This window comes from Mobula birostris, chromosome 28 (assembly GCF_030028105.1).
Source record: "Mobula birostris isolate sMobBir1 chromosome 28, sMobBir1.hap1, whole genome shotgun sequence".
NCBI lineage: Eukaryota > Metazoa > Chordata > Chondrichthyes > Myliobatiformes > Myliobatidae > Mobula > Mobula birostris.
In genome coordinates, this window is record NC_092397.1 from 26,473,544 (window position 1) to 26,490,279 (window position 16,736).

A 16,736-nucleotide genomic window follows, 5' to 3' on the forward strand; every position below is an offset into this window, starting at 1 on the left:
CCTGTGTTGGCACTTTCAGGGAGTTACGTACCTGTGCCCCAGGTTTCTCTTTCATCAACACTCCTCAGGACCCTCCATTCACTGGGTACATCCTGACCTGCTTTAACTTCCCAAAATCCATCATTGTGCACTTGTCTCTCACAGTAACAACACTTCTCTGTTTCTCTGCACCAACAAACCACCAGTAAATGTCAATGAACCATTCACCTCTGAACCTTGGTCATTTATGGTTTTATGAACCACTCACTGCTCCCATCTCTGTTTTGTTGTGCAGTTCAGCACCTCGACCTCTCTCTATTTCTCTCATTTACAATTTATCTCCACATAATTCATAGTCTGACTTTTGATTCCTCCTACCACTCTACATGCCATCACACTTCACCACATTAAACTCCATTTACTAAGTATTCTACTCACCAGCTTCTTCTTATCCTGTTGGAGAGACCAAATGTCCAATCACAACATGTCCCCCACCACATTCCCTGTCATTGACCTCCCTCCTCTGGGTCATTAATATCAATAATAAATCATTGACGATCCAGAACTGGTCACTGGAAAACTCCACTAGTAATATCATCCCAGTCTGAAACAGACCTGTTATTCTGTCTCAGTATGGTAACCAGTCTTCAGTCAGTATTAACACACTTCCTTCCCAGTACTGAGCTCTGGTCTTGTGCACCAGCCTTACATGTGGCACCTTGGCAAATGGCTCCCGAAAATCCAAAAACACCGCTTCTCCAACTTCCCCTGTAAAGTCTCAAATCTCTGGTATGTTTGTCAAACATGACTTAACATTCAGCAACCCAGGTTACAGGGTCCAAGACCAGGTTCCAGATGGACAGGGTGGTGAAGAGGCTTTTGGAACACTGGCCTTCACTCAGGGCCCCGAATATAGAAACTGGGATGAAATGTTGCAGTTGTCCAACACGTTGGTTTGGCTGCATTTTGCAAATAGTGTTTAGTTTTAGTGACCCTGCTGTATGACAGACACCATTAAGCTGGGAAGAGTGCCGAGGAGATTTACAGGGATGTTACTGGATCTCAAAGGATTTGTGGAAAGGTGTTTTGGACAATTTTCCCTGGAATATTGGAGAATGAGTGCTGATATTGCAGAGCTGTATAAAATCATCAGGGACCTGGAGGCTGGTCAGTAAATGGAATGAGCTGCTAGCGGGAGTGGTTGAGTCAGGTACATTAAAAAGGTGCTTGGACAGGTAGATGGAAAGGAAAGGTTTAGAGTACATGGGCCAAATGCAGAGAACTGGGACAAGGAGGGAGGATAGCCTTGTTCATAATGTGGTGGTGAGGGGGTTACAGACCACAAGCTCAGATGGGAACTTTGGTCGTCATGGAATCTGTGTGAATCTGACTGTAGACCCTGTTGAGCTAGTTCAGTGGCATTAAACTTTTCCAAACGATTTGTTATTTCTTCATAGATTATAGACTCCAGTAGCTGAAGTGAAGTTAGCAGGACTACAGTTACCTGCTTTTCATCTTCCACCCTTCTTCAACAATGGTTTTCAACTCCACTAGGACCTTTCTGTAACAGTGAGATTTGACAAACTTCAGTGTCTGTACTTTCTCTCCAGACTTCCTCTGAAACCCTTCAGTGCAGGTTGTTAGGACCTGGTAAAGTTTGCTTTTAGTCCCATTAGTTTCTCCCTTGTGATGGCGATCGTTACACATTATGGCACAATGTTGAAATGTCACCGTTAGATATCTGTGGGATGTTTGCTGTGACCCACTGTGCACACTAATGCAAATTATTGAGTTAACTTCTCCACGTGTTCCTTGTTACTTTTAGCTTTTATCTCACCACTGGTCCCTAGAAAATTCCTGATTCTCTTGACTACCACCAGCCCTTGCCTCTTTGTACATTCTTTGATTTAATATTTCCTTGAATGCCTTTGACCAGACCTCAGGATCTTGAGGCCACTCCTCCCCATGTCTTCTTTCCCTTCCCCTTTCATCATCACTGTCCCTACATGTAAAGTACCTATGAAAAGTATTCACACCCCTTGGAAGTTTTCATGTTTTATTGTTTTACAGCATTGAATCTCAGTGGATTGAAATTTGCTTTCTCTGAAACTAATCAATGGAAAAAGACTCTTTCGTGTCAAAGTGAAAACAAATTTCTACAAAATGCTCTCAATTAATTACAGATCTAAAACACAAAATACTTTTCTGTACAAGTATCCACCCCCATTAATATGACACACCAAATCATCAGTGGTGCAGCCAATTAGTTTTCGAAGTTACATAATCAGTTAAATGGAGATGACCGTGTGCAGTCAAGGTGTTTCAATTGATTGTAGTAATAGTACACCTGTAAGTGGAAGGTCGAACTGCTGGTGAGTCAGTATCCTGGGAGAAACTACACCGTGAAGACAAATCAACACTCCGAGCTGCTCTGCAAACAGGTAATTGAAAAACACAAGCCAGGAGATGGATACAAGAACATTTCCAAGTCACTGAATGCCCTTCGAGTATAGTTAAGTCACTCATCCAGAAGTGGGAAGAATATGGCACAGCTGTAGATCTGCCAAGAGCAGGCTATCCTCAGAAACTGAGTGGCCATGCAAGAAGGGGCCAGTGAGGGAGGCCACCAAGAGACCTATGATAACTCTAGAGGAGTTACAAGCTTCAGTGGTGGGAGAGATTGTGCAAACATCAACTGTTGCCCGGGTGTTTCACCAGTCGCAGCTTTATGGGAGAGTGGCAGAGAAAAAGCCACCGTTGAAAAATGCTCTCATGAAATCTTGCCTGAAGTTTGCCAGGATTGTGGGGGACTCCGAAGTTAGTTGGAAGAAGATTCTATGGTCTGATGAAAACAAAATTGAACTTCTTGACCATCACAAACACTAAGTTTGGAGTAAGCTAAACACCGCACAAGATCAAAAACACGCCATCCCTACCGTGAAGTGTGGTGGAGGCTGCATCATCCTGTGGGTATGCTTCACTGCAGCAGGCCCTGAAAGGCACATAAAGGTAGAGGGTAAAATGAATGCAGCAAAATACAGGGAAATCACACAGACTCAACTGTAAACACTGCCAAAGGTGCATCAACTAATTACTGACTTGAAGGAGGTGAATACTAAGGCAATGAATTATTTTGTGTCTTATATTTACAATTAATTTAGATCACTTTGTAGAAATCTGTTTTCACTTTGACATTGTGGATTCTTTTCTGTTGATCAGTGTCAAAAAATCCAAATTAAATCCATTGCAAAACAATAAAATATAATAACTTCTAAGGAGACTGAACATTTTATATAGGTACTGTATCCACTCCTTCACCAGCACATTATGAACAAATCCACCCTGCTCCTTTCCATTTTGCTGATTCCGTGTGGAACATTGAATATAGTGGAATATCGAATTCCCAGTCCCAGTCTCTGTAACCATGTCCCTGCAGCAGCTGTTAGATCAAACATATTCATTAGTACACAATATGGAACAGATGGCAACCTGCCCTTCGGCCCACAATATCTGTGCCAATCATAATAATGATCAGACTTTATAAAATACTGGGGAGGTCTGACTGGAGTATTGTGAGCAGTTTTGGGCCATTGATCTTAGGAAGGATGAGCTGAAATCGGATAGGCTTCAAACGAAGTTCTCCAGATTGCTTCCAGGATTGAATGGCTTGTCATATGAAGAGTGTTTGATGGCACTGGGCCTGTATTCACTGGAATTTTTGAACAATGAGGGGTGGCCCAATTGAAACATATTGAATGGTGAAAGGCAGTGATAAAGTGGATGTGCAGAGGATGGGAGTGTCTAATATCAGAGGACACAGCCTCAGAATACAGGAGCATCCTTGTAGAATGTGGAGATGAGGAATTTCTTTAGCCAGAGAGTGGTGAATCTGTAGAATTCATTGCCACAGGGAGCTGTTAAGCCAGGACTTTATGTATATTTAAGGCAGAGGTTGATAGATTCTTGATTGGTCAGAGTATGAAGGGATACAGGGGAAAGGCAGGAGAATGGGGCTGAGAGGAAAAATGGATCAGCCATAATGAAATGTCGGAGCAGACTGGATGGGCCAAATGGTCGAATTCTGCTCCTATATCTCAGCCTGTGTCACCTCCTCAGAAACGGTAATCAATTTTATCAAGTGTGATCTCCCCACACAAAACCACGCTTATTGTCCCTAAGCAGGCCATGCCTTTCCGAATGTGCATAAATCATGTGCCTCAATATCCTCCCCAGTAGCTTCTCTACCACTGAAATGAGGCTGCCTTGCCTATAGGTTCCTGGATTCTTGTTATTTCCCTTCTTGATCAAAGCTGCAACATTTGCGACACTCCAGTCCTGTGGGACCGCACATGTTGTGATCGAGGACACATAGATCCTTGTCAAATTGCCAGCAATCTGCTCACTTGTTTCTTTCACTATTGCAGGATATATTGCTTTTCAGATGTCCCAGCACAACCTCCTCCTTAATCTCAACATGTCTCTGCACATTAGCATGTCTCACTCTGTTTTCATTGCCATTCAAATCCTTCACCTTGGTAAGTACTGACACAATGTACTCATTTAGTACCTCAGCCACTTGGTCTGACTTCAACCACATCATTCCTCCTTTAATCTTGAGTCGACCTTTCCATTCTCTGGTTATCCTCGTTTTATTAATACAAATCACAAGGTCTTGGGATTATCTTTGGTCCCACTCCACAAGGACCGGTTGTGGCCCCGATTTGGCCTTTCCTATCATCTGCTTTAGCATTTCCCCGCTATCTTTATATTCCAAACGTACCCAGTCTGATTTTAGCTTCATAAACCTTCCATATCCTTTTGACTAAATTTAGGATCTCTCTGCTCATCCAAAGTTCCTTTACCTTACCATCCTTCTCCTCACTCCTCAGTGGAATATGATGATCCTCAACTCAGAGTTGCTGGTCTTTAAACAACTCCCACATGTCAGATATGGACTTGTCTGACAGTGGCTGCTCCCAATCAATGCCCCTTGGCTCCTGTCTTTCTCTGTCCTGGCTTGTCCTCCTGCAAATTAGTACCTTCATACGAGATCTAATTTTATTCTTAGTCATAAGTAAAAAAAAGTTGTGATCACTCTTCCCAAGGTGTTCACTGACTCTTGGCTGTCAGCTGGCCTGGCCCGTTTCTCAAAACTAATTCTCGTAAGTTCTCAACTCTGGTTGGGCCCTGTACATAATGTTTCAAACACTACTTTGATTCCCTGAACAAATCTTGCGCATCTAAGTATTGAGCAAGATCCAGTCAATTCTAGGGAAGATGAAGTCCCTCACTATGACAACCCTGTTGTTCTGCACCTCTCCATAAGCATCAACATAACTGATCCTCCACCTGCCTGTGGTTATTGGGGGCCAATACGATAATCCCATCAGTGTAACTGCAGATTGCCTCTGTAAATGAGCCTTCCAGTTTGCTGTGACATTCCCAGTGGGGCAACCTCTGCATCTTTTAACTCCCCTCCCACCCCCACTCACATGTAAAACAATCAAACCCAGGAATGTTGAGCTGCCAGCCCTGTCCGTCCGATAACATAACACTCCTAGTGTTGAAATAAACTCATTTCAGCCCATCAATCCCACCATGTTTATTGGCCTGACATTGGCGCTCGTTCTTTTCAGACTCTGTGTGAGGGAGTTTTGTTTTTCGCTGGAGCGCTTTGTGCCGGATGAATCTTTGGAAATTGGCGGTTGTGGTAAAGTGAAGGCGGAGCTGGACGATGAGAGGCCGCTCTCGGCTCTGTCCGTCACTCTGACTCTGTCTCCACCCCTCCCCGCCTCTGTCTCTCTGCGCGTTTCTCGGGCAGGTCGGGGCGCTGTGTATAAAAGGAGACAGCAGCAGGCAGTTTGTCAGTGAGTAGCGACCTGAGTGAAGCAGCATCATGTCTGGCAGAGGGAAAGGAGGCAAAGGACTGGGCAAAGGCGGAGCCAAGCGGCACCGTAAAGTGCTCCGTGATAACATCCAGGGCATCACCAAACCGGCCATCCGCCGTCTGGCTCGCCGTGGCGGCGTCAAGCGGATCTCGGGTCTGATCTACGAGGAGACCCGCGGGGTGCTGAAGGTTTTCCTGGAGAATGTGATCCGGGATGCGGTCACCTACACTGAACACGCCAAGCGCAAGACGGTCACTGCCATGGATGTGGTGTACGCTCTGAAACGCCAGGGCCGCACTCTCTATGGCTTCGGCGGCTGAAAAACTCCCACTTCCTCCCGAGCACAAAACAAAGGCTCTTCTAAGAGCCACCCACCGCCTCACAGACGGAGCCGTATCCACAGACTTTTAGATTTTTTTTTATTTTATACTCAGCTGAGTTGCATTTGAAAAAGATTGATCGGTTCCGCTTGAAACATACTGCAATTCTGCCTTTCCAGTCTGTGATTACCGCAAAACCTGCATTAGGATCGATCTTTATCCTCTTATCAGTTTTGAACAGAAATCAGTTCACTCGTTTAGAGAACGATTCCGTAGTTGTGCATTTAAATCTTAACTGAGGAAATTAGATATTAAATTTATTAAATTAAACTGAAATTGTATAATTCGTCATACAATTAATTGTAAATAAAATAATCAAGCACCGTTGCTGGGTGCTCTGAAATTGGCGGGCGATTTTAAATTAATCCTGCGCCAATCACTGCATGAATGAAGTCCGACCGCCCAGCAAATTTTTATTCGCCGCCAGCCTACAGGAAATGAATCAACCAATCGCAGTAAGGAACCTTAATAGACACCTGCTTCAGCCAATCAGAGCTGACGGGCGGACCCTTTCCAACAGTATAAAATCCTGTCCCGGAGCACGTTTTGTCTATCTTGTTCCTGTATTTCAGCCTGTGTTCTCAGTTCTGAAGGAGAATGGCCCGGACCAAGCAGACAGCGCGTAAATCGACCGGAGGGAAAGCTCCTCGTAAACAGTTGGCGACCAAAGCGGCGCGGAAGAGCGCTCCAGCCACCGGCGGAGTGAAGAAGCCTCATCGCTATCGGCCCGGCACCGTGGCTCTGCGGGAGATCCGGCGCTACCAGAAATCCACCGAGCTGCTCATCCGCAAACTTCCCTTCCAGCGCCTGGTGCGGGAGATCGCTCAGGACTTCAAAACCGATCTGCGCTTCCAGAGCTCGGCCGTCATGGCCCTGCAGGAGGCTAGCGAGGCTTACCTGGTCGGGCTGTTTGAGGACACTAACCTGTGCGCCATCCACGCCAAGCGAGTCACCATCATGCCCAAGGACATCCAGTTGGCCCGCCGCATCCGCGGGGAGCGCGCCTAAACCCAGCTTCCACACCAAGCACAAGAAAAGGCTCTTTTAAGAGCCACTACCACAGCAAAGGAAAGGGCTGTCGCTTGCTGATCATTGTATTATCGTAGTGACGATCTGCTCTCCTGATGGGGTTGTTCGGTTTTGCACTAACTGACCGCGATCATCAGCTGTTCTGTGCCGCCTGGTTGATTCAGCGAGGGACAGGAGGTGAACGCGCTCCCTCCCCGTCAGGGTCTCACCTGGCCCTTCACTTCTCCCACAAACCTGGCATGTACAGCTGCTGCGGCTGTTACCGTTTTGTTTGCTTTGGACATGTCCGGCTGTCCTTGGAGTGGGAGCATGCGGTCGCGCTGGGAACAGAGGGGGATTTCCGAGAGCGGTGACCCCAGGCAGTTGTACTTATTGTTTTTTTTTTAATTTGATTTCACTCTCCAGTACATATTTAATATTGGTGTTTTGTGTGAATAAACTTACGTAGTTTTGTGGCTGGTAACTGAATAAAGGTCAGTCGGCAATGTCACCGGGTAGTTTATCATACATCTTCCCCCTGCAGTCCATCCCCAGAGACAGATCCCTCTCTCAAGACGCCCCCCTCCCCTCTCACATAGGTTTCAGCAGTTCCCAATCAACTCAGCTGAATCGGGCTTTGCGATGCGAGGCGCGGAATCTCAGTCACGCTCTCCTGGAGCGGGAGAAGGAACTGGGCCTGCAGACCACCCCACCGGTCTCACTCTCTCTCACACACACACAGCCCGAGTGAAACGCAGTATTTCACTTCAAATCTGGGACGCCACGGCCGCACTGAATGTCAGAGAGGTACCGGGAATATCGGGTTTTATGCGAGAAGTTCCCCCACAAAACTCTTTCGGACCCACAGCGGGAATCACAATATTCACGATCAGCTCTTTTCTGAGATGTGGGTGGCTCTGAGAAGAGCCGTTGGGTTCAAACACTTACAAACCGTATATCTCAATTCACTTTTTGACTGCTGTCTTCTTGGCCGCCTTCTTCTTCGGGGCTGCGAGTTTCTTGGGGCTCTTTGGCTTCGGCGCCGCTGGTTTCTTAGCTGCCGGTTTTTTAGCCGCTGGTCTCTTCGCTGCCGCTTTTTTAGCCGCTGGTTTCTTAGCTGCTGCCTTTTTAGCCGCTGGTTTCTTAGTTGCCGTTTTTTTAGCCGCTGGTTTCTTCGCTGCCGCTTTCTTAGCCGCTGGGTTCTTGGCGCCAGACTTCTTGCTGGGAGATTTCTTGATGGCAGATTTCTTTACCGATGGCTTGTTCGCTTTCTTCACCACTTTCACGGCACTTTTTCCTTGACCGGATTTAAAGGATCCCGAAAGACCCGCGCCCTTGGTCTGAACCAAGGAGCCGCTTTCCACTCTCTTCCTGATGCACATCCTGATCTGGGCGCGACGTTTCCCCACATCGACACCGCTGCTGGTCAGAACCTTCATGATGGCCACAGCGGACATCCCCTTCCTATCGCGACAATCCGCCACAATCTTATCGATTTGTTCGCCCAGCTTGGGACCGGCTGGTTTGCTCCGGGCAGCCGCCTTCTTCTTGGGAGTCTTCTTTGCGGCGGCGGGTGCGGCCGGAGGAGCCGTTTCGGCGGGTGCTGTCTCGGTCATGTCGGCGACTCTGGAAAATGCTTCTCACAATCAGACTGAATGAGAACTGAAGCGAAAGGCGGCGGCACAGAGCAACTTAAAGGCAGCGAGCGGACGGGGCGGAGACATCCTGCTGTCAGTTCCCGGGGACTTCATTTTTCTGTGTTTCTCTCTCCTCAAAAACTCCCCGATTCCAATTGAAATCGGACACTCCGGAGACTCGGACTGGTCCCGGTCCGTCACTGAGGCCGGAAAGTTCGCTGGAAAGAGAGTTTAATCGGGATTAAAGGCAGCACTTTCTATTTTAACCCGTTTCATTACTGCACTGCCCGCGATCTCTCTCCATATTGTTGACCTGTTCTCTGCTTTTCAGCTGAAATTTTGAAACTAACTAAAACTTTGCGGTTAATTCCCGCTTCGGGACTGAGCTGGGGAGTGGGGCGATCCCATAACAGAGAAATCTTTTCTTTTTGTACAGGAGGCACTGGGAAATCCGGCGATGTGTTCGGACCCACAAACACAGCGATACTCGTCTAATCCGCCCGCCGCTTTAAAACACTCTCTCTGAATCAGCAAGTCAGGCAGTATCAATGGTGAAAATAAACAGTCGACATTTCGGGCCGAGACCCTTCATCAGGACTCCGGTGGGAGATGCTGCCTGACTTGCTGGGTTCCTCCAGCATTTTGTCCGCGTTGTTGGCCATTCCCAGAATCTCTTGGCGTTATGCTGTCACAATGTTCACATCTGCACCTTCAGAGGCCTGTACAGCTGTCAGAATAAAACGACAGGTTCCTCGTCATATAGCACGGTGATAAATCTGATTCTGATTCCAAGGAATAGAGGACAATTGACATTGTCTGGCCAGACTCTGTGTAACTGAGAACCTCAGGTCCGGGAAACACCCTTGGAAATCTGTTCTACGCTCTCCCCAGTTTAACCACGTTTCCTATAACGGTGACAAGAGCTGTACACAAATCGGCAAGTGAGGCCTTCAGTCACTTACACAACTGTATCGTAATGTCCCAACTGATATACTCTATCCCCTGACTAATGAAGACCAGCATATTAAACCCCGTTCTTCACCACCCTGTCTACAAGTGACAGAACTTTCAATGAACTGTGTGTTCACTTTACCCCTAAATCTCTCCGGCCCATTCCACTCCCCAATGACCGATCATTCATAGTGTAAGCTCTACACTGGTTTGACTTTCCAATATGCACCGCCTCACACTTATCTGAAATGAGCTGGAATGTCTTAGACCACATTCAAATGGGCAGAGTTCTGTATTGCACACTTTAAGATGCATTAAGGTTCTTAAATCTCCAGGGCCTTACCAGGTACATTCTCGTACTTTGTGGGAAGCTGGAAAATACACTGTGGAGGCCAGGGGAGAGATCGTTGCTTCATCTCAGGCCACAGCTGGACAGTGACTAATCCAGAATTGATAGTTTTAAGGCCAACTCTGTGGATGACACAAAGAGAGATGTAAAGGCAGGCAATGCTGAGGAAGCAGGGAGCCTGCAGTAGCACTTGGACAGATTTAGAGAATGGACAAGGAAGTGCCAGATGAAATACAGTGTAAGGAAGTGTGTGGTCATGTACTCTGGTGGGAGAAATAAAGGTGTAAGCTCTTTGTAATTAGGGAGTGAATTGAGAAATCAGATGTGCAAAGGGACTTTGGGGTCCCCTAAAGGTCAATGTGCACGTTGAGCTGGTAATATTTTATACTTTATACTTTATTGTCGCCAAACAATTGGTACTAGAACATACAATCATCACAGCAATATTTGGTTCTCCGCTTCACACTCCCTGGATTACAAATATTAAATATTAAAAATAGTTAAAATTAGTAAATATTAAAAATTTAAATTATAAATCATAAATAGAAAATAGAAAAATGGTAAGTAAGGTAGTGTAAAAAAAACGAGAGGCAGGTCCGGATATTCGGAGGGTATGGCCCAGATCCGGGTCAGGATCCATTCAACAGTCTTATTATAGCTGGAAAGAAGCTGTTCCCAAATCTGGCTGTACGAGTCTTCAAGCTCCTGAACCTTCTCCTGGAGGGAAGAGGGACGAAAAATGTGTTGGCTGGGTGGGTCGTGTCCAATAAGGAATAAGGAAGGCAAATGTAATGTTTCCATTCATTTCAAGAGAACTAGAATATAAAAACAAACATCAAATGCTGAGGCTTTACAAGGGTTTGGTCAGACCGTATTTGGAGGATTATGAGCAGATTTGGGTCACTTTTCTAAGCTGCTGGCATTGCAGAGGCTGCAGGGGAGACTCACGGGAATGACCCCGGGACTGAAGGGACAACGACGTAATGATCATTTGATGCTCTTGGCCTGGACTGGCTGGAGTCCAGAGGAATGACAGAGGATAGTATTGAAAACTATTGAATATTGAAAGCCCTGGATGGAGTTGATGTGAGAGGAAGCAAATGTCAGATACTCAAGAGCAGAGCTTTAATTTAAATGGAGGGAGGGGATGTTTAAAATAGATTTAGGAGGTGAACTCCTTATACAGAATATAAGGAGTTGTTTCTCCAACTGAAGTGTGGCCTCATCACGACTCTGGAGGAGGCCATCGCTGGACATATCAGAATGGGAACGGGAAGTGGAATTAAAATGGGTGGCCACTGCTCTGGTGGATGGAGTGCTGATCCATGGTGAAGTGGTCTCCCAATCTACGTCGGGTCTCATCGATATGTAGGAGGCCACACCAGGAGCACTGAACACAGTATATCACCCCAACAGACTTCCAGGTTAGGCAGCGCCACCTATAAGGACTGTTGAGGGCCCTGAAAGGTAGTGAGGGGTAGGGGCAGGTGTAGCACTTATTCTGCCTGCAAGAATAAGTGCCAGGAGGGAGATCAGCTGGAAGGATGAATGGACAAGGTAGAAGTAACACTTTCAGTACGCTGGATGAACTCAGCAGGTCGGGCAGCATCAGTCAGAAACGATGAGTGGACGTTTCGGGCCGGAACCCTTCATCAGGACTGAAGAATGAGAGATGAGTAAGGATTTGAAGAATGCTTGTAGCGTCAACTGATAGACCAGTAATTTGAAGGACAAAGGGGTGGGGGAGGGGAAGCAATGATGTCATAGCCCTGAAAACAATGGGTGATAGAAGAAGGAGGCGGAACAATGAGGGAGCTGGGGGAGGGGTAGAGTGAAATAGGGATGGATGAAGGGAGGGGGAGGGAATTACTGGAAGTTGGAGAATTCTATGTCCATACCAAGGGGCTGGACACTACATAGACGGTATATGAGATGTTGCTCCTCCAACCTGAGTTTAGCCTCATCATGGCAATAGAGGAGACCATGGATGGACATATCTGAATGGAAATGGGAAGCAGAGTTGAAGTGGGTGGCTACCGGGAGATCCTGTATGTTGTGGCCGATGGAGTGGAGGTGCTCGACGAAGTGGTCCCCCAATCTGCGTCGGGTTTCACCGATGTAGAGGAGGCTGCACCGGGAGCACCGGGTGCAATAGATGACCCCAACAGACTCACAAGTGAAGTGTGGCCTCACCTGGAAGGACTGTTTGGGGCCCTGAATGGTTGCAAGAGATGAGGTGTAGGGACAGGTGTAGCCCTTACACTTACAGGGATAAGTGCCGGGCGGGAGATCAGTGGGGATGGACATGCGGATAAGGGAGTCGTGGAGGGACCAATCCCTGTGGAAAGCGGAGAGGGGTGGAGAGGGAAAGATGTGCTTAGTGGTGGGGTCCTGTTGAAGGTGGTGGAAGTTGCGGAGGTTAATGTGCTGGATCCGGAGGCTGGTGGGGTGATAGGTAAGGACAAGGGGAACTCTGTCCCTGTTGTGGTGGCGGGAGGATGGGGTGAGGGTCGAAGTGCGGGAAATGGAGGAGATGTGGGTGAGGGCATCATTGATGACGGTAGAAGGGAAAACACGATCCTTAAAGAGAGATGACATTTGAGATGTCCTGGAATGGAAAGCCTCATCCTGGGAGCAGATGCGGCGGAGACGGAGGAACTGGGAATAGGGAGTGCCAGTTTTGCATGTGGCGGGGTGGGAAGAGGTATAGTCGAGGTAGTTATGAGAGCCAGTGGGCGTGTAGAAGATGTCAGTGGACAGTCTGTCTCCAGAGATGGAGACCGAGACATCGAGAAAGGGGAGAGAAGTGTCCAAGATAGAGTAAGTGAATTTGAGGGTTGGGTGGAAGTTTGAGGTAAAGTGGATGAAATTGATGAGCTCAGCATGGGTGCAGGAAGCAGCACCAATGTAGTTGTCAATGTACCGAAGGAAAAGTCGGGGAGCAGTACCAGAATAGGTTTGGAGCACAGACTGTTCTACATAACCAACGAAGAGACAGGCGTAGCTGGGTCCCATGCGAGTTCCCATAGCTACACCTTTAGTCTGAAGAAAGTGGGAAGAGCCAAAAGAGAAGTTATTGAGTGTGAGAACCAGTTCCGCCAACTGGAGGAGGGTAGTGGTGGTGGGGAACTGGTGAGGTCTATTATCCAGGAAGTAGCGGAGGGCTTTTGAGGCCTTCTTGATGGGCAATGGAGGTGTATAAGGATTGGACATCCATAGTAAAAATGTATGGGCTGGGACCGGGGAATTGGAAGTTATTGAAGAGGTGGAGGGCATGGGATGTATCCCAGATGTAGGTGGGGAGGGACTGAACTATGGGTGACCAAATAGAGTCCAGTTAGGCAGATACAAGTTCAGTGGGACAGGAGCAGGCAATCAGGCTTGTGTATCTTTGGGAGGAGGTAAAACCGAGCGGTACAGGGTGTGGGAATAATGAGCTTAGCGGCTGAGGATGGAAGGTCTCCTGAGTTGATAAGGGCGGTGATGGTGCAGGAGACAATGGTTTGATGTTTTTTGATGGGGTCCTGTTAAGTAAGAGGAGGTGTCAGAGAGCTGACATTTTGCCTCAGTAAGGTAGAGGTCCGTCTGCCAGACTACTATGGCACCACCTTTGTCAGCATGTTTGATGGTGAGGTTGGGATTAGTGTGAAGAGAGTGGAGGGCAGTGTGTTCAGAGGGAGTGAGGTTGGAACAGGAGAGAGGAGTGGTGAGGTTGAGACGGTTGATGTCTCGGCGACAAGGACAATGGACAAGGTAGTTGTGTAGGGAGCAATCCCTGTGGAAAGCAAAGAGATGTGTTTGGTGGTGGGATCCTGTTGGAGATGGCAGAAGTTTCAGAGAATTATGTGCTGGACACGGAAGCTGGTGTGGTGGCAGGTGGTAACTAGTAAAGTTTAAGAGGTGTTTGGTCAGGCACGAACGGGCAGGGACTGGAGGGATATGGACAGGTTCAGCCAGATGGGATCAGTTGTGGTCAGTGCAGACACTGTGGGCTGAAGGGCCTTTCCCTGTGCCGGACTGTCCCACGTGTGTTGTGTGTTGAAACTCAGACGGACACTCACTGTTACCGGTCGGCAGGCAGGAAGAGAAGAAGCCGATGTTCACACTGGAGGCGCAGTCAGGTCCACCAGTCCGCTCCCACATCCACATGGCAATGGCAGAGAACAAGGAGCAGCTCGTCTCAGCACCTCTGTGGCCCATTCCATCACCTCTCATTCTTCCAAAGGGCAGCAAGTTCAGACCGACCCTTCAGTTCAGTCGCTGCCGCCCCGCCGGGGGGAGGAAACCTCACCTCCCATTTGCAGCGGCCCAGGAGGCGGGGCAGAGTGAGCTGTCAATCAGAGGAGCCGCTGGTAAAACTGCAAATGGGTCAATGTACTCTTCATGAAAAATGCCCGCTTGGCGGGGGAAACCTCAACTCAACCCCGGGTCCAGGGCCCTCCCCGACCCTGGAGACTTTTCCAAGACTGCACCCTGGCTCTGAGACGTCTTTCCGCAAGATGCTGTCCTGTCACGTGACATCACGGCCGCAGCCCGGAGGGAGGAGCGATGTAGCTGTCAATCAGAGGAGCGGCAGCGGGCAGTCACTGTGCACAGAGGGATTTTGGTGTCGAAACTGTAACTGGAGGGAAAATGAACCTCTTGTAAACCAAAACAATAAAGATGTGGAAAATGGAAATGAGCGAGGTACGGTATAAAACTAGACAGATGTGAAATCTAATGCTGAGATGTTTAATATGAATCAATTTATTGCTGAGAATTTTAGCTTCATTTGTAAAGCACAGTGAATCTGGGAGATGGAGCGGGATTTAATGGCAGAAAGTAAAGAGATAGTAGATTAACAAGGAGATATCAGGCACCGGCTTGATAATATTTATTTTCCCACACCGCTGCATACTGGGCGCTGTTCTGGTGAACACACTGTTGGACAAACATGATTGCACTGTAATCTGTAACCTTTTGCTCTCGTCCCCATCCCCCTGTCAATCCGAGGGAGCAGGAATGAACCTCCCTGACAGTGTAGAGCAGATTTACCAGGATGTCGCCTTTCCATTGTGTGACCGTAAAATACAGGAGCAGAATTAGTCTATTTGGCCCATTGAGACTGCTCTGTCATTTCATCCATTTCCCTGTCAATCCTAATCTCTTGACCTGCCCCAAATCCCTTATTCCCTGACTAACCAAGAAACTATCAACCTCTTCCTTAAATATACTCAATGACGGCCTCCACAGTTGCCTCTGGCAATGAATTCCACTCTCTGGCAGGAAATTCCTCCTCATCTCTGTTTAAATGGATGTCCCTCTATTCTGAGGCCATGCCCTCTGATCCTAGACTCCCCCTCCATTGGAAATGTCATCTCCATATCCACTCGACCATGGCCTTTCAACATTTGAGAGGTTTCAATGAGATTCCCTCTCATTCGTCTGAATTCTGGTGAGTACAGGCCCAGAACATTCAAATGGTCTTCATATGATAACCCTTTCAATCCCAGAGTCTTTCTCGTGACCGTCCTCTGAACCTTCACACCCTTTCTTAGATAAGGGACTCAGAATTGCTCACAATACTCCAAGTGAGTCCTTACCAGTGCCTTATAAAGCCTCAACATGACATCACTGGTTCTTCTATTCTAGTCCTCTCGACACTGTATCCCATCTGACATTAATTATCCATTCTCGTAATCTGCCTAAGACCTTCTGTAGCCTCTCTGCTTCCTCAGCACTATTTGCTCCTCCACCTATTTTCGTCATGTCCAAAAACTTGGCCACAAAGCCATCAATTTCGCTATTCAAATTATTATTGACATATAGGGTAAAAAGAAGCTGTCCTAAAAATGATCCCTGTAGAACACTGCAGCCAACCAGCAAAGGCTCATTTTATTACCACTCTGACCCCTGGAAATCAGCCTGCATCTTTCCTGTAACATCATGAGCTCTTCACTTGTTAAGCAGCCTCATGTGCAGCACCTTGTCAAATGTCTACTGCAAATCCAAGTAAACAACACCCACCCATCCACTGATTCTCCATTCTCTATCCTGCTTGTTATTTCTTCAAAGAATTTCAACACATTTGGCAGCCAAGATTTTCTCTCAAGGAAACCATGCTGACTACGGCTTATCTTATCATGTGCCTTAAAGTACCCCAAAAACACGTCCTTGACAATCGACTCCAACATCTCTGCAGCCACTGAGGTCAGACTAACTGGCCTGTGATTTTCTAGCTTCTACTTCCCTCCCTTCTTTAAGAGTGGAGTGACATTTGCAATTTTCCTGTCCTCTGGAACCATGCCAGAATCCAGTGATTCTTGGAGAATCATTTCAAATGGCTCCACAATCTCTTCAAGCAGCACTTTCATAGCACTGTTGTAGACAATCTGGTCCTGGTGATTTATCTACCTTCAGATCTTTCAGGTTCACAAACACCTTCTAGTAATGGCTACTTCTCTCACTTCTGCCCTCTGACTCTTTTGAACTTCCAGCATACTGCTTTTGTCATCCACAGTGAAGACTGATGCAAAATACTTACTCAGTTTGTCTGTCATTTCCC

General features: G+C 47.3%; 3 protein-coding genes across 3 annotated transcripts in view; 1 reads left to right on the forward strand and 2 right to left on the reverse strand.

Annotated features, from left to right (window-relative positions):
• Positions 1–16,736, reverse strand: part of LOC140189167 (uncharacterized) — a 420,311-nt gene that overhangs the window by 399,654 nt on the left and 3,921 nt on the right. The window lies entirely within an intron of this gene.
• Positions 6,845–7,255, forward strand: LOC140189073 (histone H3). Its single transcript, XM_072245777.1, has one exon. It carries the CDS (start codon positions 6,845–6,847, stop codon positions 7,253–7,255), a length of 411 nt encoding a protein of 136 aa, XP_072101878.1.
• LOC140188993 (histone H1-like) lies at positions 8,221–8,871 on the reverse strand. Its single transcript, XM_072245656.1, has one exon. It carries the CDS (start codon positions 8,869–8,871, stop codon positions 8,221–8,223), a length of 651 nt encoding a protein of 216 aa, XP_072101757.1.

What these genes read in the sequence shown, in the direction of transcription:
- LOC140189073 (XM_072245777.1), top strand. Translation starts at nt 6,845, where the DNA reads ATGGCCCGGACCAAGCAGACAGCGCGTAAATCGACCGGAGGGAAAGCT.
- LOC140188993 (XM_072245656.1), bottom strand. Translation starts at nt 8,871, where the DNA reads ATGACCGAGACAGCACCCGCCGAAACGGCTCCTCCGGCCGCACCCGCC.